This window comes from Oncorhynchus clarkii, unplaced genomic scaffold, assembly GCF_045791955.1.
Source record: "Oncorhynchus clarkii lewisi isolate Uvic-CL-2024 unplaced genomic scaffold, UVic_Ocla_1.0 unplaced_contig_1139_pilon_pilon, whole genome shotgun sequence".
NCBI lineage: Eukaryota > Metazoa > Chordata > Actinopteri > Salmoniformes > Salmonidae > Oncorhynchus > Oncorhynchus clarkii.
Genome location: NW_027260903.1, coordinates 188,551 through 215,905, shown reverse-complemented (window position 1 = coordinate 215,905; position 27,355 = coordinate 188,551). Strand labels below are relative to the sequence as shown.

The 27,355-nt window shown below is 41.3% G+C and overlaps 1 protein-coding gene, 1 long non-coding RNA gene and 1 pseudogene across 2 annotated transcripts; 2 read left to right on the top strand and 1 right to left on the bottom strand.

Annotated features, from left to right (window-relative positions):
- The window catches only part of LOC139402169 (vesicular glutamate transporter 1-like), a 54,443-nt pseudogene extending 46,943 nt beyond the window's left edge, over positions 1 to 7,500 (top strand).
- A 3,751-nt stretch (positions 7,501 to 11,251) lies between these two features.
- On the top strand, positions 11,252 to 18,292 carry LOC139402168 (GTPase KRas-like). The gene is made up of 5 exons (XM_071146260.1): positions 11,252 to 11,548; positions 13,171 to 13,283; positions 14,556 to 14,734; positions 16,242 to 16,401; positions 17,261 to 18,292. Exons 2-5 carry the CDS (start codon positions 13,173 to 13,175, stop codon positions 17,372 to 17,374), a joined length of 564 nt encoding a protein of 187 aa, XP_071002361.1. The 5' UTR covers positions 11,252 to 11,548; positions 13,171 to 13,172; the 3' UTR covers positions 17,375 to 18,292.
- A 1,970-nt stretch (positions 18,293 to 20,262) lies between these two features.
- Positions 20,263 to 23,200, bottom strand: LOC139402170 (uncharacterized). Its single transcript, XR_011633238.1, has 3 exons — positions 23,101 to 23,200; positions 20,516 to 20,654; positions 20,263 to 20,389 (listed from the first exon to the last, which is right to left on the bottom strand). It is a non-coding gene; the product is annotated as an uncharacterized lncRNA (long non-coding RNA).
- Positions 23,201 to 27,355: the final 4,155 nt, after the last annotated feature.

The following is a 27,355-nucleotide window of genomic DNA, read 5'->3' as shown; positions in this document are numbered from 1 at the left end:
TGCTAGCGCTCTGCTCTTACCAATTGAGCCACACAGGATCATCATCATCACCACGTCACTGGCACAGGGCATGGGCATGACAGAAGGGGCAAATTAAAACGATCCACTCAACAAACACGACTAAGACAAGACATTAATGATAAAGTTGCAATATGTACATTTTGTTGGGCGAAAAATTCTAAAAGTTATCCCAGCTCTCTAAATGTATGTCTCTGCCCACAACCTGTTTGTCACAGAGTGCAAAACTAAATGGTGATCAACACCCCCACCCACCCCTAATACCAGGACCAACATTAGAGTCAAAGGGTCCTTTCCATATTGTGATCTTTCGTGTTTGTTGTTAGTGGTGATTGTAGTGTGTTTAGTTGTGATTCCTGTTTTATCACCAGGGTTTGGGATGGAGGCCACCTTCTTGCTGGTGGTGGGATACTCTCACACCAAGGTCATGGCCATCTCCTTTTTAGTCATCGCTGTGGGCTTCAGCGGATTTGCCATCTCAGGTAAGAACGTGAAAGATTTTCTCTCCCACAAACAAACCGACTTTAGGACCGTCACTACATCGCTACAGAGCTGTGAGAAACCATATTTAAATTCATATTCAGTTGTTGTGTGATGAGCGTTCTGGCACAAAAATGGTGCCCGTGCATCACCCAAGTGGGTGCTCCACATTGGTGGGGGATGAGGTGAGTTTCCTCCTTACTATGTAAAACGCTTTGAGGACCTCAGTTGGTAGAAAAGCACTATATAAATCCAATCCATGAATTATTAATTATCTATTTGTTTTGAACTGTCAAGGATGTTCTGTTGATGACGTATGTATGTGGCTAGCTATTAAACACCTATCCAGGCATTGTGAGATCATGTGTCTGAAGTGTAGTCAGCCTGGAACGTGTCCACTGTCTGTGCATGAGCATTGGTAGAATCCTCAGTGATGAATGCTTTGTGATGCAAAGGTATGGGTGTCATCTCCCGCCTCTGACTCTGTAATCTGATTTGTCAATTCACTTTGGAGAAAGACAACAACCAATCAGTGAGGGTATTCTTCTGTCAAATTGTAGGTCTGAGAGACGATGCTCAGTTGCACCACTCGCTGGATAAATGGAAGTGAAATGTCCCACTCGTAATTCAATACATGTAGGTTTACCGAGTAACAACAGTCAGGAAGATAATACCAAACTGTCAGTTAGGTTTACTGAGTAACAACAGTCATGAAGACAATACCAAACTGTCAGTTAGGTTTACCGAGTAACAACAGTCAGGAAGATAATACCAAACTGTCTGTTAGGTTTACTGAGTAACAACAGTCAGGAAGATAATACCAAACTGTCTGTTAGGTTTACTGAGTAACAACAGTCAGGAAGATAATACCAAACTGTCTGTTAGGTTTACTGAGTAACAACAGTCATGAAGATAATACCAAACTGTCAGTTAGGTTTACTGAGTAACAACAGTCATGAAGATAATACCAAACTGTCAGTTAGGTTTACTGAGTAACAACAGTCATGAAGATAATACCAAACTGTCTGTTAGGTTTACCGAGTAACAACAGTCAGGAAGATAATACCAAACTGTCTGTTAGGTTTAATGAGTAACAACAGTCAGGAAGATAATACCAAACTGTCTGTTAGGTTTACTGAGTAACAACAGTCATGAAGATAATACCAAACTGTCAGTTAGGTTTACTGAGTAACAACAGTCATGAAGATAATACCAAACTGTCTGTTAGGTTTACAGAGTAACAACAGTCAGGAAGATAATACCAAACTGTCTGTTAGGTTTAATGAGTAACAACAGTCAGGAAGATAATACCAAACTGTCTGTTAGGTTTACTGAGTAACAACAGTCAGGAAGATAATACCAAACTGTCAGTTAGGTTTACTGAGTAACAACAGTCAGGAAGATAATACCAAACTGTCTGTTAGGTTTACTGAGTAACAACAGTCATGAAGATAATACCAAACTGTCAGTTAGGTTTACTGAGTAACAACAGTCAGGAAGATAATACCAAACTGTCTGTTAGGTTTAATGAGTAACAACAGTCAGGAAGATAATACCAAACTGTCAGTTAGGTTTACTGAGTAACAACAGTCGGGAAGATAATGCCAAACTGTCTGTTAGGTTTACCGAGTAACAACAGTCAGGAAGACAATACCAAACTGTCTGTTAGGTTTACTGAGTAACAACAGTCAGGAAGATAATACCAAACTGTCTGTTAGGTTTACTGAGTAACAACAGTCATGAAGATAATACCAAACTGTCTGTTAGGTTTACTGAGTAACAACAGTCAGGAAGATAATACCAAACTGTCTGTTAGGTTTACTGAGTAACAACAGTCATGAAGACAATACCAAACTGTCTGTTAGGTTTAATGAGTAACAACAGTCATGAAGATAATACCAAACTGTCTGTTAGGTTTACTGAGTAACAACAGTCATGAAGATAATACCAAACTGTCTGTTAGGTTTACTGAGTAACAACAGTCAGGAAGACAATACCAAACTGTCAGTTAGGTTTAATGAGTAACAACAGTCAGGAAGACAATACCAAACTGTCTGTTAGGTTTACTGAGTAACAACAGTCAGGAAGATAATACCAAACTGTCTGTTAGGTTTACTGAGTAACAACAGCCAGGAAGATAATACCAAACTGTCAGTTAGGTTTACTGAGTAACAACAGTCAGGAAGATAATACCAAACTGTCAGTTAGGTTTACTGAGTAACAACAGTCAGGAAGACAATACCAAACTGTCTGTTAGGTTTACTGAGTAACAACAGTCAGGAAGACAATACCAAACCTAAGGACTGTTCTTTCCTTTTCAGACATTGAAAGTGATTTTTGTTGAAATGGTCATGCTATGGGAAAAAATGGGCCATATAATCAGATTCTTATGAGTTTTTTAGTCTTATTTTAGGGTTAGGATAAGGTTGTGGTTATGGTAATGTTGTGGTTAGGGTTAGGATAAGGTTGTGGTTATGGTAATGTTGTGGTTAGGGTTAGGATAATGTTGTGGTTAGGGTTAAGATAAGGTTGTGGTTATGGTTAAGATAAGGTTGTGGTTATGATAATGTTGTGGTTAGGGTTAAGGTAAGGTTGTGGTTATGGTAATGTTGTGGTTAGGGTTAGGATAAGGTTGTGGTTATGGTAATGTTGTGGTTAGGGTTGGGATAAGGTTGTGGTTAGGGTTAGGATAAAGTTGTGGTTATGGTAATGTTGTAGTTAAGGTTAGGATAAGGTTGTGGTTATGGTAATGTTGTGGTTAAGGTAATGTTGTGGTTAGGGTTAGGATAAGGTTGTGGTTATGGTAATGTTGTGGTTAGGGCTGGGATAAGGTTGTGGTTAGGGTTAGGATAAGGTTGTGGTTATGGTAATGTTGTGGTTATGGGAACGTTGTGGTTAAGGTAATGTTGTAGTTAGGGTTTGGGTAAGGTTGTGGTTAGGGTTAGGATAAGGTTGTGGTTAGGGTTAGGATAAGGTTGTGGTTATGGTAATGTTGTGGTTAAGGTAATGTTGTAGTTAGGGTTAGGATAAGGTTGTGGTTAGGGTTAGGATAAGGTTAGGGTTAGGATAAGGTTGTGGTTATGGTAATGGTGTGGTTAAGGCACATATGTCAGAGTCAAGGCCCGCGGGCCACATCCGGCCCGCAAGAAGGTTTTTTACGGCCCCTGGGATGATCTTGATTTATTATTAGAACCGGCCCGCAGCAAGCCGGCAGCCCGCAGAGCTTTTACACGCACCAATACTACATTTCCCACAATGCAAAGGTGACGCACCGAGCAGTAGGCTGCTTCATTTCAATATTTATTGGCACAGCAGTCGTCAGCATCACAGTAAAATTAACTTTCAGATACCCATCAAAAATGGCAAAACGGAAGGTGGATACTGAGAACCGGGGGTTTCAAACAAGGTGGGAGTCGGAGTATATGTTCACGAAGGTAGCTGGAAAACCTGTGTGTCTTCTGTGTGGAGAAAGTGTGGCGGTACTGAAAGAGTATAATCTGAGACGACATTATGAAACGAAACACGCGGACAAAAACAAGAATATGGACATGGAACAAAGGCTACAAAAGGCAGAGGAATTAAAACGAGGCCTCAAATCTCGACAGGCTCTGTTCAAAAAAGCCAAATCACAAGGCCAGGCTGCTGTCAAGGCCAGTTTTATTTTGGCAGAAGAGATCGCTAAATCAGCCCGGCCATTTACGGAGGGGGATTTCATCAAAAACTGCATGATTAAAGTTTGTGACGAAGTTTGCCCAGAAAAAAGGCAACTCTTTTTAAATGTGAGTCTGAGCAGAAACACCATTGCCGAGAGAGTAGACCAGTTGTCCATCAATCTAAAAGAGCAGCTTGTGAAAAAGGGAAAAGATTTTATTGCATATTCCTTGGCTGTGGATGAGAGCACCGACATTTCTGACATTGCCCAGTTGTCAATTTTCATCCGCGGAGTGGACTCCAGCCTAAGCGTGACAGAGGAGTTTTTGGCTTTACGTCCTATGCATGGCACAACTACGGGGCATGATTTGTATGAAGAGGTGTCAAGATGTGTAAATGAGATGGAGCTGCCTTGGGAAAAACTCGTGGGTTTGACAACCGACGGAGCACCTGCGATGTGTGGACACAGGAGCGGACTGGTGGCGAAGATACGAAAAGATGCAAGAGGAAAACGCGACAGGTGAGCTGACAGCTTATCATTGTATCATACACCAGGAAGCGTTGTGCGGTAAAGCCTTGAAAATGGAGCATGTAATGAGCATCATCACGCGCATATAATATTTCAGTTGAGTGGATGATAGAAAATTGCTATTATTGTTTTTTCTTTGAAGTAAATTTAGCCCACTTTTGCTAAAATAGAAAATATAGTCTACTGATGGTGCCTTGAATACCGGTTTCTTTCATTTAATGTTCATGTTATGGGGATATTTATATAAAGGAAATTTGTCTTTTGTGTCTGTTGAAAATTAAAGATTACTGACAGAGCCATAAGAAAATATTGCTTTATTTATCTGATCATATTGTAATATATTTGTTAGGTTTTCAGTAGGTTCAATTAGGTTCACTAGACTATATGCGTCATTTAAAAATTTTTCAATGAACATTCGAACAGTCCGGCCCTCGTCTTGTAGCTGATTTTTTTATTTGGCCCTCCGTCCATTTGACTTTGACACCCCTGGGTTAAGGTAATGTTGTAGTTAGGGTTTGGGTAAGGTTGTGGTTAGATTAGATTAGGCAGCCTACTGGTGATAAGGAAAGCCTCATACTTCAGTTGTTTGTAGCATGGTCAGATGGTGAGTCTCTCCAGACAGGCTGCTACATAGCGGGAGATTTGGTTCTGGGTTCCAAACCAACATATTTCTCTGCATTTCTCCTGTCCCCCCATCCCTCCCTCTCTCTTCAGGTTTCAACGTGAATCACTTGGATATTGCCCCCCGCTATGCCAGCATTTTGATGGGCATTTCCAACGGAGTGGGCACCTTGTCGGGAATGGTGTGCCCTCTTATAGTGGGCGCCATGACCAAACACAAGGTACCAAGACACACAGCGCTCTGTTCAATCGAACTGGCATTACATTTAGCCAGTTACATGGAGGTGAATTAAGACACACAGCGCTCTGTTCAATCGAACTGGCATTACATTTAGCCAGTTACATGGAGGTGAATTACCAAGACACACAGAGCTCTGTTCAATCGAACTGGCATTACATTTAGCCAGTTACATGGAGGTGAATTAAGACACACAGAGCTCTGTTCAATCAAACTGGCATTACATTTAGCCAGTTACATGGAGGTGAATTAAGACACACAGAGCTCTGTTCAATCAAACTGGCATTACATTTAGCCAGTTACATGGAGGTGAATTACCAAGACACACAGAGCTCTGTTCAATCAAACTGGCATTACATTTAGCCAGTTACATGGAGGTGAATTAAGACACACAGCGCTCTGTTCAATCGAACTGGCATTACATTTAGCCAGTTACATGGAGGTGAATTAAGACACACAGCGCTCTGTTCAATCAAACTGGCATTACATTTAGCCAGTTACATGTAGGAGCAGTTTCCCAGACACAGATTAAGCCTAGTCCTGGACTAACATGTAGGCAGGTCCCAGATCGGTCTGTGCTTTACCTACTTCATTGTCATTGTCAAGACAATTCCATGAGTTGTCGGCAAGACAGCAGAAAAAGACTGAAATGAAATTTCAATGGACATGATTTAATGAGAATGGTTTTTACTCCAGGACAAGGCATTAGGTCTAATCATAAACTGCTTGTAAACTATTCAGCTGTCCAGAATTTGTCAACATGATGGTTCTAACATGTTTCTATTTCCATAATTCCCGATCTTAAAACCTCCTCTCTCTCTCTCTCTCAGACACGTGAAGATTGGCAGGGTGTCTTCCTCATTGCTTCAGTTGTTCACTATGGTGGAGTGATTTTCTATGGTATGTGTTTATGTGTTGGTTCCTGTGTGAAGCTCCAGTCAGTCCTTCAATGAACCTATAGTTCAGGGAGTCTTTGTGAATTGTATACAAATGGTTAATTTCATCAACAAACCACGTGTGAGGGGTTTCTAAATCACATGACTCCTATGTGAATCGCAATTAAATGATGTGTAAAATACTGGGAATCCAGTTCCAATTTAGTGTGAACCACAAATGAATCGACTGTGGCTCATGTAAATCACCAATATACGAATGAATGCAACTTGAGTTCTGCCGAAATCTTATTTGAATCCAAGATGAATGACTGATATAAATCCTTCACCAAATCAATCATGTGTGAACCCTAAAGGAAATTCAGAATGAATTAAATTAAAAAATCATGTTTGAAACTAATTGCGTGAATTCAATCACAATTGAGAATGTGATTACTTATTTGAATTCACTGTGCCACATAAAGTATTAATCACATCGTAGCAAAAGGTTTTGCTAACCTTTCTAATTGGACAAGCTCAGTTAGTCCCTTTCTGTTTCCATCAGTTTTCTTCCAATTGGTGCCTTATGAATAGACCGAGGTGTGAATCTAATGTGACCCAAACCTGATTCTGAATTATCCTCCTGGCTCTTTCCCAGGAATCTTTGCGTCAGGGGAGAAGCAGCCGTGGGCGGACCAGGAGGACACCAGCGATGAGAAGTGTGGCATCATCGACGAGGACGAACTGGCCAATGAGACGGAAGAGATGTACCGCACTGGCGGAGGGGGGCAGTACGGAGCCATGAGCCAGCCAACAGCGGGCCCCAACGGAGGAGGGGGTGCTGGAGGGGGGGCAGGGTGGGTCCAGGACTGGGAGAAGACGGAGGAATATGTTCAACCTCCGGGATACAACCAGTAACTCTACGGAGGGGAGGGAGAGAGGGAGCTCACATAATGCCCTATTCAGACTTGAGATAAGTTGACTAAACGTGGACCTTAGTCTAAAAAGGCTGACTTAAGTCCATGTTAAGTATACTGTCCCTTTCTCAAGTCTGAAGAGAGGGGAGATAGGGAAGAGAGGGGAGATAGGGAAGAGAGTGGAGATAGGGGAGATGGGGAAGAGAGGGGAGATAGGGAAGAGAGGGGAGATAGGGAAGAGAGAGAGAGGTGAAATAAGAAAGGGCAGATGTTTTGGAAAATGACATGTAGTGAGGGAAGATAGAGGGTTAGCAAATTGTCATAGGTGTGTTTTTGTATATACGTACATTTACACATGTGGGACATTATATGAATTGTATGCATTTGAATAAGTGTGTGTGTGTGTGTGTGTGTGTGTGTGTGTGTGTGTGTATGTGTGTGTGTGTGTGTGTGTGTGTGTGCGCGCGCGTGCGTGTGCGTGCGTGCGTGTGTGCATGAACATTTTGCCTGTTGAACCTGAAACTCTAATTGGATCACTGTTGCTCACTCATCAGTTGAGTTTAATTTACATGTAATTTACTTTCAAACTAATAATTCTCCATGAGCTGTCTGTCGGCTTTGTGAGTGTCTCTGGAAATCAAATGTAAGTGTCTCGTTTTTGAAAAGCTTGTTGTTTATAAGCATGGGTGGTATGGATGACTGCGACTCGGCCCAATGCTTATTTTCAGTTGCTACTGGCCTATGTTGCACACAGCAGTCCAATGTTTCGAGCATCGGCAAAGTGGGCATTATATCCATGAGAAAGGGCCATGGGTTACTCCACTGAATCCTGTCAGAGAGCAGTTAAATGGTGCTCCAGAATTCTGTCATTATTGTCATATTACCCTCTCAGTATTTTAGGCATTTTGCCAAAATCACTGAATGCACTTATATGTAGAAGTCAATATTTACTGTATGTAGGCTACTGTTCCTTTCTATATACGTTTCTATGTATTAGACAGTATTCTCCCGAAATGTGTGTGTGTGTGTGTGTCTGTGTGTGTGTGTGTGTGTGTGTGTGTGTGTGTGTGTGTGTGTGTTTAACTATACTAACTAGTAAACAAACAAATATTTGACCAACTGGGGACATTTTGTTGATCCCCATAAGATCAAATGCTGTTTCTAGGGGGTTTAGGGGTAAGGTTAGAGTTTGTGTTATGGTTAAACTTAGGGTTAAGGTTAGGGGTTAGGGAAAATAGGATTTTGAATGGGACTGAACTGTATGTCCCCACAAAGTTAGCTGTGTGTGTGTGTGAGTGTGTGAGTGTGTGTGTGTGTGTGTGTGTGTGTGTGTGTGTGTGTGTGTGTGTGTGTGTGTGTGTGTGTGTGTGTGTGTGTGTGTGTGTGTGTGTGTGTGTGTGTGTGTGTGTGTGTGTGTGTGTGTGTGTGTGTGTGTGTGTGTGTGTGTGTGTGTGTCGGGTGCAGGTGCTGGAACATTGTGCGGTGAGCATGCTGTAATGATGGTTTCATGGGTGCAGTGAGTGCACCACACAACGTGTCCATGTGTCCACGTGTGACAAGAGAAGTAATGATGACGTAGGATGTTAATGTGTGAACACACGCTGCTTTATTATTTTCATTTGATGAAACTTGTCGGCCTGTCAGTGAATGACTGACTGTTGGTGAATTGTGTGTTAACCTTTTGTGCAGTGATGGAAAACATGTGCGGTTGCCATTGCACCACAGCGTGCAATGTGTGTCTAGTACTGGTCTTTAGCAATATGAACTGTATCTTCAGGTGTGTGTGTTCTGTCATACTATACAGTGTATGTGTGCGAGGCTAAGGGGGACTGTATGCTTCACGTGTCCTGAACAGAACATTTGAGCAACCAATCCTGGACTTGTTACTCTAGTTGTGTTGTTGTTGTTTTTCTGTTGATTTCTTTTGTCTCTTGGATTCTTACTTTCCTGTTTCCATGTTCTCCTCCGTCTTGTTGAAACGTACCTGTGGGGATACAACATGTGAAAACACATACAGACATATACATACAAAAACACACAACAAATATGACATGTATGAAATATGTATATGTGTAAAATAAAAGGTGTATATAAAATGGTCTCATCGTTATTAGTCATATAGCATATATACATATATATAACCATCGTTATTAGTCATATAGCATATATACATATATATAACCATCGTTATTAGTCATATAGCATATATACATATATATAACCATCGTTATTAGTCATATAGCATATATACATATATATAACATGGTCTCATCGTTATTAGTCATATAGCATATATACATATATATAACATGGTCTCATCGTTATTAGTCATATAGCATATATACATATATATAACATGGTCTCATCGTTATTAGTCATATAGCATATATACATATATATAACATGGTCTCATCGTTATTAGTCATATAGCATATATACATATATATAACCATCGTTATTAGTCATATAGCATATATACATATATATAACCATCGTTATTAGTCATATAGCATATATACATATATATAACCATCGTTATTAGTCACATAGCATATATACATATATATAACCATCGTTATTAGTCATATAGCATATATACATATATATAACATGGTCTCATCGTTATTACACCCCTGTTGTCATTACTGTTTACAATCGATCCATAGTTCTGGTTTTATCCCTTTCTAAGTTTACAATAGCATATTGGTTACAGTAGTCGTATAGCACTGGTACATTTTAGTAAATACAGCGATTGGTATTGTAAGAGCACAAGGAATGTGTAACTTTTTACATAATATTCACATTCATATTCCCAATGCTCTCTCTCTCTCTCTCTCTCTCTCTCTCTCTCTCTCTCTCTCTCTCTCTCTCTCTCTCTCTCTCTCTCCTCCATGACAGATGGATGCTGGATTATCTCTGTGATTTTAGGCAAAGATTAGTGAGAAGAGCAGATGCACTCAGTAGGAGAGAGAGAGAGAGAGAGAGAGAGAGAGAGAGAGAGAGAGAGAGAGAGAGAGAGAAATGGGGCAGGATGCAGGGGATTGGCTATAGCCTAGGTTATGGCAGGGAGGTGAGGGGGAGAGACTGGTGTGTGTGTGTGTGTGTGTGTGTGTGTGTGTGTGTGTGTGTGTGTGTGTGTGTGTGTGTGTGTGTGTGTGTGTGTGTGTGTGTGTGTGTGTGTGTGTGTGTGTGTGCGCGCGCGCTTCCCTAAATCCTTAGTGAGCTGTAACACAGTTTGATCCATCACTGTCAGGGTTCCACTACTGACCTTTACAGCACCAATCCTCTCTTTAATGAATGCAGTTCGATACTTACAGCAAACCCAATAGAGATTAAGGTATTCCATTAAGTTTTATTTCCCAATATTATCCTCAACCAATTTGTCAGTTTGAATATCGTTTTTTAAGGAAACCCCATAAAATTGGGCCATCAACCTTGTGCTTGAAACGTGTCAATCGCCTGCAATGAACAAAGCGATCTTGACTGTGTGTCTGTTTTTCACAGACATCTAAATATTGTATACTTTGGTCGGGAGCGGTTAGCTCTTTTTACAGCCTTTCGGTTGGTTAGCCGCTAGTACAGTGATTCCATCTAGTGGTCAAATTATCTCCGCACACTCAACAACCCAAATAATCGAGCCAATCAGACTCGAGTGCGCTCTTTCCAAACCTCCCTGCAGCAATGTCTTTGATTGGTTAATCTTCGTACAAAGGCGGGACTATCAAGGCGTTGAGAGCATGCGATTTATTTTTTCGGACACGACCAATGAGGCTTTCAGTCGGTTCCTGATTGGTCAGTTTCTGATTTGAAGGCGGGTATAACCGGAAGTAGAACGAAAGCCCCATTCTGGTTAGGTTACTCTACTGTCTGTCTATTTCACCACAATGGTATTGGCTGTTAAATCAATACCATTGATTGCGTTTGCCGTGAAAGCCTTACCCCTTTTCAACCACAATGGAGTCTAGAGAGATTTACTCCCCTACTACTAATTCTTACCTTTAAATTAAATCGGGTTATATTCAGCCTATATTTCCCGTTCATTGCCAACAGTGATTTATCATATTTGTGGCTCAATTGCGGCAAAAATTGCAGTTTCTAAAAGCATATATTTGTTCTTAGCTGGCTTCAATCAGGAAATTGTTTCAGGCTATGTAGCACTAATCTCATTTTGTCATTCAAACGCTGCATTTTTGTTTGGTAAAAAAAGACCAACCAAATTAAGGTAAGCGCTCTGTTTTTTGTCAATTTCCTCATGCAATAGGCCTACATTATTATCGCAGAAATGCAGTGATTGTATTCTGCCTAGTGTGTCATATACCGCAGTCTGTTAGTTATGCTATGCTAGCTAACGTTAGCCCCCATACAAATCTGGGTCAAATTAGAGCCGGCCTCTTTGCATGGTAGATACCAGCATATTTTTGTAATGACCGCGAATAAAGATTGATATCCTGCAATGTTCAGACAATACTCCGGGCCGTAGGCTATTCCAAATCACTGAAAAAAGCATATTATGTGAACTTGTTGTTGGCTGTACTGTAGACACCACAGGTTTCCTCGTGCCTTTGTCTTACTAATGCATTGTTTTTAATTGAAATAGTATACAGAGCGTTTGCTCTTCACTCAAAAGGGGTCCCCCAAGTGTACAGAAATATTGTCTAGAATCTACCTAATTAGACAGAAAGACGAACACCTCATCACACTTGAACAGAAAGTATATAATTTGCCTAAAATGTTGGACTCATTTGGTTCAGAAATGAGTTATGAATTCGGGGACTAGCCCTGACTGGGACACAAACCTTGATCTAGAGACTGTCAAGTCAACACCTTATCCATTATGCAAAGAGGTCAGAATCTCTTGCTGAGGTTTGGTTAAGGTCTCTACATTACCACGTTCCTTCAGGAGAGTGTGACCCACGCTTCTCTATAACAAGTTCCTCTGGTGTACACCCCTCTCAGATGGCCTCACGGGTGCCATCCCACATCTGACACCAGTGTAGCCAATTGAGGGGGTAGCACCGACCAGGACTCAAATCTGGGTCCAGCTACTGTAAAGCCCAACACATGAATCATTACGGCAGGAGGTCCAAGTCTCTTTGAGGTCATTGGGTTAAGGTCTCTACAATGAACCATACAGTCAGGTGTAAATCTGACATGCACACACACAATTACACACACAGACATTTCTGAACTTATTTACAAGTAAGAAAACAGCTAGTACTTAAATCAGTTAACCCACTGTTCCTAGGCCGTCATTGAAAATAAGAATTTGTTCTTAACTGACTTGCCTAGTTAAAAAATAATAATAATAATAGTAATTAATAAATGTACATGGATTCAACATTAAAAGCTACATTATGTAACTTTTTGGGCGACCCAACAATATATATAGAAATGGGAGTTATAGGTCTGTCATTCTCATTTAGTCTAAGTGGTACATCTGTTCCATGTGTGCTATTAAAGATGCAATATGCAGGAATCACTCTGCCACTTCCTGGTTGCTAAAATTCTAAATAGTTTCCCCAATTTCAGTGAATGTGACAAAACAAGCAGTCATTGTGTAGAGAACCATTGTACCGTCTAAACCGCTGTGAAATATATTTTCCATAAACAAAAGTATTGTATTTTCTATTACAAAAAATATTGTATTTTCAGCTGTTTTGAAGCTGGTGTAAGAAACCAAAAGAAGCAGAAACAAAACATAAGAACGGGACGCATAGTAATAGCTTACATAGAACAGATCTACCACGTAGACTTGCTTTCAATGAGAAGGACAGATCTATAACACACATTTCTATGTGAAGCTTTAATGGAAACACGTGTTTCTCTTTCTCCCGCTCTCTCTAGGCATGACTGAGTATAAGCTTGTTGTGGTGGGTGCTGGAGGTGTTGGGAAGAGTGCCTTAACTATCCAGCTCATCCAGAATCACTTTGTGGATGAATATGACCCCACCATCGAGGTGAGTTGCAGGTGTTTGTCTCTGTGTGACTCTTATTAAAGGGCAACTCCGCCACTTTTCCCCTTATATCTCCAGCACCAAACCAGTGTCTACATATATGAAAATGGCACATTGTTACGATCTGTAGTTAAAAAGTTATAAGAAGGGTTCCTCTAAAATGCTTCTGTGACATCACAGGGTAGAATTAAAAGTAAGAGAAACTGTGATTTTCAAAAACTGCAATGAGTTTCTAGCCAAAGGATGCTATTTCTTGCTCCCCACATCAATGTGAATGTCAGTGTTTGAAAATCATTTTTTGTCTTTACTTTTGATGTCATTTAAAAATGATTTTTTTTTTTTTATGTAGAAATGAGCCGTTTCCACATATATGGACACTGGTTTGGTGATGGAAATAATGAATAGGAGGTTAGAAAGTTGTGGAGTTGCCATTTAATAGTAAGTTAATTCGATTGAAATCGTCTGCTTCAAAAGTAGCAACCCACTATATGGAGTCTATGTAGATTCTATTCTATAATATCTATCCACAGTCTCCTGATCATTAGGATAAGTGTTGCCGCTAGCTAAATGGTTAGAATGATTTACAGAGTGGTTCTGTAAGCTATGAGGGTGGCAAAGGGGAGGGGTTATTACTTTCCAAACATTGTTACCATCATGCTTTCCAATCCATTCAGATTCACACCAGTACCTATGGGTAGGTGGTAGGAGTCTATTAGAAATTGGCACCTGTTGTCTCTGGATAATGTTCATTTGGGCAGCGGTTCCCAAATCCAGTCCTCGAGTACGCCCAACAGTACATGTTTTTATTGTAGCCCCGGTGAAGCACACCTGATTCTAACTAGTCATCAGGCCCTCAATGAGTTGAATCAGGTCTGTTTGTCCAGGGCTACAAAAATGTGTTCAGATGTGGGTTTCTCCAGGACAGGAGTTGGGACCCACTGCATTAGAGCAACAGGAAAAAAATACAGTTTTGCAATGGAAAACAAAAATAAACATTTTCTCATTGGACAAGTCCAGGTAGTCCCTCCCTGTTTCTGCTTGTTTCCTTCCATTTGGTGCCGAATGAACACACCCCTATTTTAGGACTTGTACTAGGTTGAATATACCCAGGTTAGCAAAACCTAATAATTCCATGTGGAAGCTTCTGAAAATTAACAGATTCCCAGCGGTGTTGCTTAATAGCATCGCTGGTCCCATTGTTTTGAATTCCTCCTAATTTATGCTAAGAGTTCTAGGATATTAGAATCCTGTTCTTAAGCTTTATGTTCAATCTAGGACTCGTACAGGAAGCAGGTGGTGATTGACGGAGAGACGTGTCTGCTGGACATCCTGGACACAGCAGGTCAGGAGGAGTACAGCGCCATGAGGGACCAGTACATGAGGACAGGCGAAGGCTTCCTTTGTGTGTTCGCCATCAACAACATCAAGTCCTTTGAGGACGTTCACCTGTACAGGTACTGACTGACTGTCCGTCACAGTGTCTGCTGTCCGACACCTGGAGTGTATTCATTATTAGCAGACCGTAGTGAAACGTTTGGCCTGTTTGTGAAAAGTTTTGCAACGGAAACCGTTTACACTAGGAAGCAAACAGAAGGAAACTGGGAGGGACCTACTTGAATTTGTCCAATATAAACTCTAGTTTCCATTGCAAAATGCTTTCCGTTTGGAGTAAACTATTTCCGTTGCAAAATGCTTTCCGTTTGGAGTAAACTATTTCCGTTGCAAAATGTTCCGCCACAGACCAAAGGTTTTGCGACTACTGAATACAACGCTGTGGAGTCATTATCATGTTCCATTAGCATGCATTATTTTCCCTGTTGTCAGACTCCGTTAGGCATCACGCCCCAATTAAGGCCCAACTCTAAATGTGGAACAACAGCTAAACAGCGTTCCCACTACTTGGTTTGCTTTAAGTAGCTTGGTCACGAAAATCAGAAAAGCAATCAAAAAAATAGTTCACCTTTGATCTTTGGATGTTTTCACACGAGACTCCCAGTTACACAACAAATGTTCCTTTTGTTCCATAAAGATTATTTTTATACCCAAAATACAGATGTTTGTTTGTCGCGTTATGTTCAGAAATCCACAGGAAAGAGCGGTCACGACAACGCAGAGGTATATTCCAAATAGTATCCATAATGTCCACAGTAACATGTCAAACGTTTTTTATAATCAATCCTCATGTTGTTTTTAAAATATATATTTGATAATATATCAACAGTGTGTAGGTTTTTCAATAACAGCGGGAGGAACAATGGCGGCTTTACTCAGTTGCGCAAAACTCACTCGGAGCCCCCACCTATCCACTTACGCAATGTGATCCTTCACGCTCATCTTTCAAAATAAAAGCCTGAAACTATGTCTAAAGACTGTTGACACCTTAGGGAAGCCATAGAAAGGGGAATCTGGTTGATATCCCTTTAAATGGAGGATAGGCATGCATAGGAACGGAGAGGTTTCAAAATAAGAGGCACTTCCTGATTGGATTTTCCTCAGGCTTTCGCCTGCAATATCAGTTCTGTTATACTCACAGACAATATTTTTACAGTTTTGGAAACTTTAGAGTTTTCCATCCTAATCTGATTCTAGTTTCTGGGGGTGAGAAATAGGCCGTTTCAAATGGTATGTTTTTTTAGCCAAAAACTAAAATACTGCCCCCTACACGCAAAAGGTTAAAGCTGAGGGATGGGACTGGATATCTGTAGCCACTCAAATGTATAGATGGCTCTATGAATGCAAGGACTGGCGGTCCATGAAGTCAACGTGATCATTTGAACCATGTGGGTTCCCGTCCGGCCGGGCGGACATGGAGGAACTGCGTTGTCACTGACAATGGAGACGAGGCTTTGGAATTGGAAGTATATTTAATGTTTTTTGTCATGTCCATTTGTTTGGCACATGACTCTACCTCTTGGTCCTATTCTTCCTTTCCACTTCTCCGTCCTTTTTTCTCCTCCTCAGAGAACAGATCAACAGGGTGAAGGACAGTGACAGTGTGCCTATGGTGCTGGTGGGGAACAAGAGTGACCTGGGGAGTCGGAGCGTGGAGAGCAGGCAGGCTCAGGAGCTGGCCCGCGGCTATGGTGTGCCCTTCGTGGAGACCTCTGCCAAAACCAGACAGGTGGGTTTTCCAGCCAGGGGAACGACACGGGGGAGCGACACGGGGGAGCAGTAGGAATGGACCAGCTACACTGGAAGCAGAACTTTTAGCAGCACGTGATCCACTTCATCACGTGTTCACAGGCGGGAATGTTGAAATAGAACCAGACGCTGAGCAGCGCCTCGCTCTCCTACTTCTTGTAGCAGGCCTGTTAGGCCTCAAACTGGACAAATCTAAACAAACGTTATTTGTCACATGCGCCGAATACAAGTGTAGACCTTACCGTGAAATGTTGCTTACAAGCCTTTAACCAACAGTGCAGTTCAAGAAAAGCTAAGAAAATATTTACCAAATAAACTAAAGTTAATTTTTTTTTTATACAAAGTAACACTATAATATAACAATAACGAGGCTATATAAAGGGGGTACCGGTACCGAGTCAGTGTGCGGGTGTACAGGTTAGAGGTCATTTGTACATGTAGGTAGTCCTGTGGCCAGTTGATTAATTGTTCAGCAGTTTTATGGCTTGGGGGTAGAAGCTGTTAAGGAGCGTTTTGGTCCTAAACAGGGAGGGTCAGAGGAGATGTGTTGTCCTGACAGACTCCTGTGTCTTAACTGTTCTGTGTCTTAACTGTTGTGTGTATCATTTGAATAAACTCAACAGACTCACTAAAGGTATTGGGTAACATAACACATTTATACACAGCTGTCGTGTCACTATTTGAGGGCACAAATGGGATAACTTTGATATTGGATACCTTCAGGTAGCACTCTTCTATTCTACTCGTTTGCTCTGTTGAGTCTACTGAAGGCGACCAAGCTGCATTCCATCACGCTTCATCTGAGTGTAAAGTTTCTGCTTTTTGCGTCTTTGTTTCAGGGCGTGGAGGAGGCGTTCTACTCTCTAGTCAGAGAGATCAGGAGGTATAAGGAAACCAACCGCAGCAACAAGAAGAGCAAGAAGAGCACTCAGAGACGTTGCACCATTCTATAACACCACACTGCACATAGCCCATAACCCCCCCCAACACACTGCAGTTCCTTTACCACATGGGAGACGTTACCTCTCGTATTGACAGGGGATCTGGAATGGTGAACGCATCAAGTTCCACTTTCTGTCATTAGTGTCGTTACCGCAGTAACGGAAACTTCACTTCCTGTTGCTTCTCATTGGCTGCTCCATTAGAATTGTGACTTCAGTTTATGCACGTTGTTTTCTGACAATTGTAACAAGAAACTAGAAGTTGTAGCGTTGAAGAGGGGATTTATAGATTGGGTTTAAAGCCGCCATCTTCGGTTGGTTTAAATATGAACGTCACTTTACTGCCCCTAGTGGTAAATATCTGAAGAGTAATTAATTGATTAATTAATGGTGCAAGTCGCATAGCTACACGTTCCAAATGATCATCTTGTTTATTTTTTCACCCTAAGGGGGAAAAAATTGATTTTTGGTCTTTGCCAACGTGTTCTGCATTGCAAGAAGCCAGTGTAGGCTAGCTTTTCTTGCATTCCAAGGTAGTTTTCTCTTCAGTATTTACACAAGTGGCTATCTCTGTTATTGTTTTTTAAACGATTCAGCAGGGCTGTAATAGAGAAGGTATTTTGGTCCTCACTAGCCTCACTCTCACTTTCTGTATTTAAAAAAAATCCAATCACAGAGTCGAAGGCCACAACTTACTATTGTGTCATTAGGCAGCGTTTACAAGGGCAGCTCAATTGGGATTTTTTATTGGCAAAAGAGCTGATCTGATTGGTCAAAAGACCAGTTAGTGAGGAAAATATCAGAATTAGGCTGCCTGTGTGAACACGGCCTTATACTGTTGCCATTTCTATAGGATCATGTCCAATTATTTAGGCTAGCTGTTCAGTGTCCTAGCTTGAGGTCCATTAAAGGTAAAGTTGTGCACATGAACATGTCTATTGTGACTTCTGATCGCCAGATTCCATTTTGATGTTCGTCGTGTGGTATTATTTCAGATACAAATTCTGGATGTGTTCCAATGTCCATGCTAGCATACTCCTTAGTGCATGCCCAATAGTTTCATGCTAAGTGTGCATGGTGGTTTAGTGGTCAGGAATTTGAGCTGAATGATCTCAAAACTCAATCAGCCTTTGCAAATGAGTAATGTGTAATTTGCTAATATCTCTAGCTTTACATTCTTAATAGCTGAAGCCAGGGACTTTTCCCCAAGAGGTTGAAATAATAGAACGTGTCAGAAAATGTGATTCTCTTCTGTGGAGATCGAAACAGCGTTCATTCTATACCATGTATTTCAATCTGCAACATTTGAATTACTTCAGTCTACAGGTATCTGAAATGTTAGACAAGAGAATCGGAGGACAAAAACAGGTATTTACACACTGAAAGGTGTCAGACCAACACTTTGAGTGAAAACATGCTGTTTTATTGGTTGGAATTATACTAAATGTGGTCATTGGACACTTTCTAGTCTCATCCCAAATGACTGATGTAATATGTGGGCTGAGGTGAACCCACAATGACCCTGCTGTTGCCAGTAGGATGAGCAGAGGAAGAATCCCCCTAAAGATTCAGTAGTTACTGAGTGTAACCTATAGGTGTCTGTGGTAGTGTTACATTGCCCAGTTCTAATAGTGTTACTCAACTCTCCGGGAGTGTAGTCTCATGCCCTCGCCCCCCTGTTGCACATATTTGTATAGTCCAGCACTAACACACTTGACGCAACTACTCGAGCTTGTTGATCGTTGCAGCAGTTGTGTTACTGTAGTGCTGGACTAATGTTAACAAATGTGCAACCCTTAGGGTCCTCAAACTCAACTCTGGACCTCGAAGCCGGTTCTACTGCAATTTTTCATTGTTTCCCTCTAATCAGGGACTGATTTAGACCTGGGACACCAGGTGGGTGCAACTAATTCAGGTAGAACAGGAAACCAACAGGCTCTGGACCTCGTAGGGTAAGAGTTGAGTACCCCCTGCCCTAGGGGGACCTGTGATGGAGTTGAGCAACACTGCTAGAATACATTCCACTTTGAGAGACTAGACAGCATACCGCCAGTTACTGAGTTGTACCGCCAGTTACTGGGTTGTACCACTTCTTCATACTCCTGGTCTAGTCACTTTAAGGTTGTTTCATAAATAAAGTGGCTTTTGGCTATTTGGACTTGTGTCTTTGTTTTTGGTAGAAACAAGTTGAATAGAAAGACACTTATGGGCCCTCCTTTCTGTCAATCAGCTAGTATCAGCTACATTTATGCCTTTACTATATATTTCAAATCTCAATGAGCCCTTCCTGGTTAAATCAAATATATCAGTAAGCAGGATCAAATGGAGGGAGACCGCCCTCTAGTGGCACAATGGCTCTGCTTCTCTAGAAAGGAGTATCTGAGCGGAGCAAGGAGCGAGATTCCCGAAATCTGGAGCGTCTGCCTTCTCGCCCGCTTCAATAACACTCCAAGTTGCGCTCAGTACATGCTGGGCCCAGCATGCATTTGTAGTCTACTTGTGTGCTGCTATATCCCTTTGCTTTAGCTACTGTCATGGAGTTCACTAAATATTTCCATAAAGAAACTGATCAAACGCGCATGTGCTAAAGCAAGGTGACTTACAAAAATGAGGACCAAGAGAGAGTGCTGTGACTTAGAATTAAATACAAATTAAACAAATGACTTAGTGCCTTTGAAAGGTATGATGGTGTACTTACTACGTGCACATGAAAAAAGAAAGGAACGAGTTGGGTAGATGAAACTAAAATTCAGATCTCTTAAACGTTTAGTTCGTTTTTGTTCTATTTATACAATAGCCCTGGCATATTCCCACGTTCAATTAGCTTTCCGTTTTGAATGGGTTATTTTGCCTAAAAACCTTTAGGCGTACCTATAGAAAAACAAATATACAACTCTAAATTTGATCATTTAAAAATTATACCCTTTTTAATAATTTTCAACCGGTTATATGGTGTTCACTTCTAACCCTATTTATGTTGAGGTCGCAGGCATAGGGTCTTCTTCAGCCAACAGTGTTTCTGACATTCTGAAAGGAGAGAGCGAACCAGATGTCACTTTAAACTTGGGGAACATGTGCACACTTCGGGAGAAAGGAAATATTATTGTGACTAACCCGTAAATCATCAAAGTTCTTTTCAAGGGAGAAACTTACAGCCAGAGTGTCATACTCAGGAGACATTGTCCTTTTATTCAGAGTCATGTACGTGTCATCAGACTGCGCCTTGTGTGTCGGTTTACCACAAGGTACCATCTGTGCCTCCCCGATAAAGTTCATTCCTCTTGGGGCTTTCCTGGAGAGAGTGACAGATGACATGTAGGAGTCCCAGGTCAACAGGCCATAACGCTGTAATGTAGTAGTCTCAGGACAACAGACCATAACACTAGAGTAAAGGTCATGTAGTAGTCTCAGGACAACAGACCATAATGCTGTAGTCTCAGGACAACAGACCATAATGCTGTAGTCTCAGGACAACAGACCATAACACTGTAGAGTAAAGGTCATGTAGTAGTCTCAGGACAACAGACCATAACACTAGAGTAAAGGTCATGTAGTAGTCTCAGGACAACAGACCATAATGCTGTAGTCTCAGGACAACAGACCATAATGCTGTAGTCTCAGGACAACAGACCATAACACTGTAGAGTAAAGGTCATGTAGTAGTCTCAGGACAACAGACCATAACACTGTAGAGTAAAGGTCATGTAGTAGTCTCAGGACAACAGACCATAATGCTGTAGTCTCAGGACAACAGACCATAATGTTGTAGTCTCAGGACAACAGACCATAACACTGTAGAGTAAAGGTCATGTAGTAGTCTCAGGACAACAGACCATAACACTGTAGAGTAAAGGTCATGTAGTAGTCTCAGGACAACAGACCATAATGCTGTAGTCTCAGGACAACAGACCATAATGCTGTAGTCTCAGGACAACAGACCATAACGCTGTAGAGTAAAGGTCATGTAGTAGTCTCAGGACAACAGACCATAACACTGTAGAGTAAAGGTCATGTAGTAGTCTCAGGACAACAGACCATAACACTAGAGTAAAGGTCATGTAGTAGTCTCAGGACAACAGACCATAACACTGTAGAGTAAAGGTCATGTAGTAGTCTCAGGACAACAGACCATAACACTGTAGAGTAAAGGTCATGTAGTAGTCTCAGGACAACAGGCCATAACACTGTAGAGTAAAGGTCATGTAGTAGTCTCAGGACAAAACACTGTAGAGTAAAGGTCATGTAGTAGTCTCAGGACAACAGACCATAATGCTGTAGTCTCAGGACAACAGACCATAATGCTGTAGTCTCAGGACAACAGACCATAACACTGTAGAGTAAAGGTCATGTAGTATTCTCAGGACAACAGACCATAACACTGTAGAGTAAAGGTCATGTAGTAGTCTCAGGACAACAGACCATAATGCTGTAGTCTCAGGACAACAGACCATAATGCTGTAGTCTCAGGACAACAGACCATAACACTGTAGAGTAAAGGTCATGTAGTAGTCTCAGGACAACAGACTATAACACTGTAGAGTAAAGGTCATGTAGTAGTCTCAGGACAACAGACCATAACACTGTAGAGTAAAGGTAATGTAGTAGTCTCAGGACAACAGACCATAACACTGTAGAGTAAAGGTAATGTAGTAGTCTCAGGACAACAGACCATAACACTGTAGAGTAAAGGTCATGTAGTAGTCTCAGGACAACAGACCATAACACTGTAGAGTAAAGGTCATGTAGTAGTCTCAGGACAACAGACCATAACACTGTAGAGTAAAGGTCATGTAGTAGTCTCAGGACAACAGGCCATAACACTGTAGAGTAAAGGTCATGTAGTAGTCTCAGGACAACAGACCATAACACTGTAGAGTAAAGGTCATGTAGTAGTCTCAGGACAACAGACCATAACACTAGAGTAAAGGTCATGTAGTAGTCTCAGGACAACAGGCCATAACACTGTAGAGTAAAGGTCATGTAGTAGTCTCAGGACAACAGACCATAATGCTGTAGTCTCAGGACAACAGACCATAATGCTGTAGTCTCAGGACAACAGACCATAACACTGTAGAGTAAAGGTCATGTAGTAGTCTCAGGACAACAGACCATAACACTAGAGTAAAGGTCATGTAGTAGTCTCAGGACAACAGACCATAACACTAGAGTAAAGGTCATGTAGTAGTCTCAGGACAACAGACCATAACACTGTAGAGTAAAGGTCATGTAGTAGTCTCAGGACAACAGACCATAACACTAGAGTAAAGGTCATGTAGTAGTCTCAGGACAACAGACCATAACACTGTAGAGTAAAGGTCATGTAGTAGTCTCAGGACAACAGACCATAACACTGTAGAGTAAAGGTCATGTAGTAGTCTCAGGACAACAGACCATAACACTGTAGAGTAAAGGTCATGTAGTAGTCTCAGGACAACAGACCATAACACTGTAGAGTAAAGACACACTTATTTTTTTGTATGCCATAATTTCTTAACTGGATTCTAAATACTTTGCCTCTTAGAAGCACAATAAGCTGTTCAATGAAAGGCTATGTCTTTAAAACATAGGTATCCTAATGGCAGGGTTGGGATCAATTCCATTCAAGTCATTTCAGGAAGTAAACTGAAATTTCAATACTTTTCAATTAGGAACATTTGAAATTGGAATTTGGTTTACTTTCTGAATTGACTGGAATTTAAGTGGAATTGACCCCAACCCTGGTATCTTAATGGACTCACCTCTTCTTCAATGTGCCATAGAGGATGACTAGCAGAGCTCCAGCTGCCAACACAGCCACCACCCCCACAACACCAGCCCAGGGAAACACTGGTTTACCTGGGAGAGGACGAATTACCAGATAAAGACACATCTACTCACATCAGAACATTTAACCTACAACCCTGGTGAAGGTGACCACCTACAGAAGTTGACTAGTTGGTGACCACCTACAGAAGTTGACTAGTTGGTGACCACCTACAGAAATTGACTAGTTGGTGACCACCTACAGAAGTTGACTAGTTGGTGACCACCTACAGAAGTTGACTAGTTGGTGACCACCTACAGAAGTTGACTAGTTGGTGACCACCTACAGAAGTTGACTAGTTGGTGACCACCTACAGAAGTTGACTAGTTGGTGACCACCTACAGAAGTTGACTAGTTGGTGACCACCTACAGAAGTTGACTAGTTGAGACCGGCCCACTAGGCCAAATATAAACCAGCCCATCTGACAATTAATCATTATCATGTAGAACGGCCCAATAGGAGAAATACTAACCAGCCCATCTGACAATTAATCATTATCATGTAGAACGGCCCAATAGGAGAAATATTAACCAGCCCATCTGACAATTAATCATTATCATGTAGAACGGCCCAATAGGAGAAATACTAACCAGCCCATCTGACGTTTGCCCGACCTACAGTATGGCCGGTCTATTCTGCCTTAAGTAAATGGATATCTTACCTGTTACACTCAGATGCACAGGTGCAGAGTCAAGTGGTCCGTATTGATTCTCAGCCTTACAGAAGTACTGCCCGCTGTCCTCATTGCTCATTTTAAGGATGACGTAACTCTGCCCTGATCCTTTTTCTGAGAACCCCGTCCGTTCTTCATTCTTCTTGTACCAGGTGTATTTGTCCACTGGTGGGTTGGCATCACTGCTGCAGGTCAGAGTCACTGATCTGCCCTCCACTATTTCACCAGAGGGACTGACTGTGACTGACACTGAGGTGTTCTTTGGGAAGTCTGGAGGAGAAAATGAAGACAGTTTGTGACATCTAGATTAACACCCACAGCTCATGTTGTGGTGACATTGAGCTGTTTATGGCATGTTATTTAGCACATGCTGACTGGGGTCCTTCCACTCCAGAGGGGGTTACTACGAAGCAGGGTCAATGAGTTAGCCAGCCTAAATATTCTAAAATAATGTTTTATTCATAGAAAACAAGCTTAAAATGACATGGTCTAATTGACTGAACAACCAAAAACACACATTGAAGTTCAGCTTTCTTAATGAATCAGGAAATCAATGGTTATTTCTGGTTGTTTATCAAAGTTAGCTGTAGTATACCCCTTCGTTGTTTTTCAAGCTAATGCTAAGATATAGGTCAGTAAACAAAGCCATATTTGGGTTGCTGACTCTCAGAACCAATAGATGATTTGCTAGTGACATAAACAGATGAAATTCATACATTTCTAATATCCTCTCTATACACTACTTACATCCCACTACAAGGATCACTGCCGGACCAGGGGAATCCTCTCTGCCGCTCACCGCACAGGAGTAGCTGCCTGCATCTTCCCTGCCTACCGGGTCTAGTTCCAGGTAGTTGGCCATAACCTTGACCTTGTTGGTGTAGTTCAAAGGCTGTTTGTCCCTGTACCAGGTGTAGGTGGGATTTTCACTCAAGAAGCAGGAGCCACAGGTAAGGTCTGCCCACTCGCCGTCCAAAGCTAGGTCAGGGGTCAAATCAACATGGAGCCCTGGGTAGAGTGGGGGTCATTTTAATTTGAGTTTTGATTTGATTTCAAACAAAATAGCTTTATTAGATCAAGTCAAACCCAGGAAAAGAACAGACCGTAACATAAAGAATAATACATTCTCCTCCCAAAGCTTCTACAAGATTCTCCTATGTTATTGTTTCTTAAAATGACAGATGAAGCCAATGTTTTTTTCAATGTGAGTAATCCGCTGACGGATGATGGACAGAGGAGATGATTGTCCGTCTAAAAGATGCATCTGCTTTTCAAAAAGAATAGAGGACCAAGTCACTCTTCATATAATTAATTAATTAACATGCCTTTTTTAGTATGGCATGTTCAATGGAAACAGAGTTGACAAACTCTTACGCGTTTCGGCTGCATGGCCTTCGTCAGGGGGGGACAAAGAAGTGATAATACAATGTCCTCTTTTGAACAGCTTTTTCCCCTAAAAAATAATCTGTCCAAAAGAGGACATTGTTTTATCGTTTCTTTCCCTGATGAAGTCCATGCAGCTGAAACGCGTTGGACTTTTTAAACTGTGTTTTATATGAAGAGGGCCTTGGTCCTTCTTTCTTTTTGATGACCAATTTACCCCTTTTACCATAGAGCACCTTCAGTCTACCAACATCTACTACTGTGTACCTTAGCAGAGCTTCCCTTCCTTTTCTACGTACAGGCTTTTGTCTGCCTTTGTGAAGACTTTGTGCATATGCAACTCGTCCGAAAATAGCTGAGTTGAACATTGACGGACAACGATTTTATCCATATTCATGTGGATGAATTCATGCCGTGGCCTTACCTGTGACATTTAACCTGACTCCTGGATTCCCCATCCATCCCCCAGGATTGACGTCAGTCCCAAACAGGAAGCTGTAGGTTCCTGAATCGCTCTCTCTCAGGTCTGTGATTCTCAGTGTACAGACTTGGTTACTGTCCCCTAGATACTCCACACGGCCTTTGTACTCAGGGTTCAAATTCAGATCCAGAGACTCAGCACCAGGCACTTGACCTTTGAACCAGAAAGCTGTTGTGACTTTGTGACCCTTGGGAAATGTGTAAGAGCAGGGCATGGTCACAGAAGAGCCCTCTAAGGAGCAGACTCTTCTTGGGGTGTAAGTCACACTCCCGTTGTCCTGACCCAGACACCCTGAAACATAGGTCACACATCAGGACGCTGAATCGTAATTCCATCATTAATTAATTGATACTGAAGATGGTCACACTCTATATACTATGAGAGGTCAACCTCTTGTGGTGAATGTGTTTTTTACTGACAAACTAAAGGAGAAGTTCCAAGAAGTAAGAAGTACATTTGTGTTGTTGAAATCTATTCTAGGAGAGTTCCAAGTGTTAGAGAAAAAAACACCAAAAGAGAAGTACTGTGAGGTTTAGTTGTCAACTGGACACTACGCACCCTATTTTCCCTGTATGACTGTATACTGCTATATGCTCAACAACGTCATGAATCCAGATCATTCCTTTTCAGGAGGTAAACAAACAAATACAACTAAAATAATATTTAATCTCATCCAGTTTACCTGTAGTCATGAGCAGGATGATTACCAGGTTGGAATACCAGGTAACCAGGTTACCAGGTTGGAGAGATCCAGCACCCTGCAGAGAAACAAGATGACGAAGAAGAGGATACAAAAGCATCATCATTATCATCATCATGACAGAACATACTTCATGTACAGTATACTAACCAGTCAACATCATGACAGAACATACTTCATGTACAGTATACTAACCAGTCAACATCATCATGACAGAACATACTTCATGTACAGTATACTAACCAGTCATCATCATCATGACAGAACATACTACATATACTAACCAGTCAACATCATGACAGAACATTCTTTATGTACAGTATACTAACCAGTCAACATCATCATCATGACAGAACATACTTCATGTACAGTATACTAACCAGTCAACATCATCATCATGACAGAACATACTTCATGTACAGTATACTAACCAGTCATCATCATGACAGAACATACTTCATGTACAGTATACTAACCAGTCAACATCATCATCATGACAGAACATACTTCATGTACAGTATACTAACCAGTCAACATCATCATCATGACAGAACATACTCCATGTACAGTATACTAACCAGTCAACATCATCATGACAGAACATACTTCATGTACAGTATACTAACCAGTCAACATCATCATGACAGAACATACTTCATGTACAGTATACTAACCAGTCAACATCATGACAGAACATACTTCATGTACAGTATACTAACCAGTCAACATCATCATGACAGAACATACTTCATGTACAGTATACTAACCAGTCAACATCATCATCATGACAGAACATACTTCATGTACAGTATACTAACCAGTCAACATCATGACAGAACATACCTCATGTACAGTATACTAACCAGTCAACATCATGACAGAACATACTTCATGTACAGTATACTAACCAGTCAACATCATCATCATGACAGAACATACTTCATGTACAGTA

Excerpts from the sequence above, each read along its gene's own strand:
- LOC139402168 (XM_071146260.1), top strand. The coding sequence starts at position 13,173 with ATGACTGAGTATAAGCTTGTTGTGGTGGGTGCTGGAGGTGTTGGGAAG. Across the intron at positions 14,735-16,241 it reads GAGGACGTTCACCTGTACAG|AGAACAGATCAACAGGGTGA; the intron begins GTACTGACTGAC and ends TCTCCTCCTCAG. Across the intron at positions 16,402-17,260 it reads CCTCTGCCAAAACCAGACAG|GGCGTGGAGGAGGCGTTCTA; the intron begins GTGGGTTTTCCA and ends TCTTTGTTTCAG.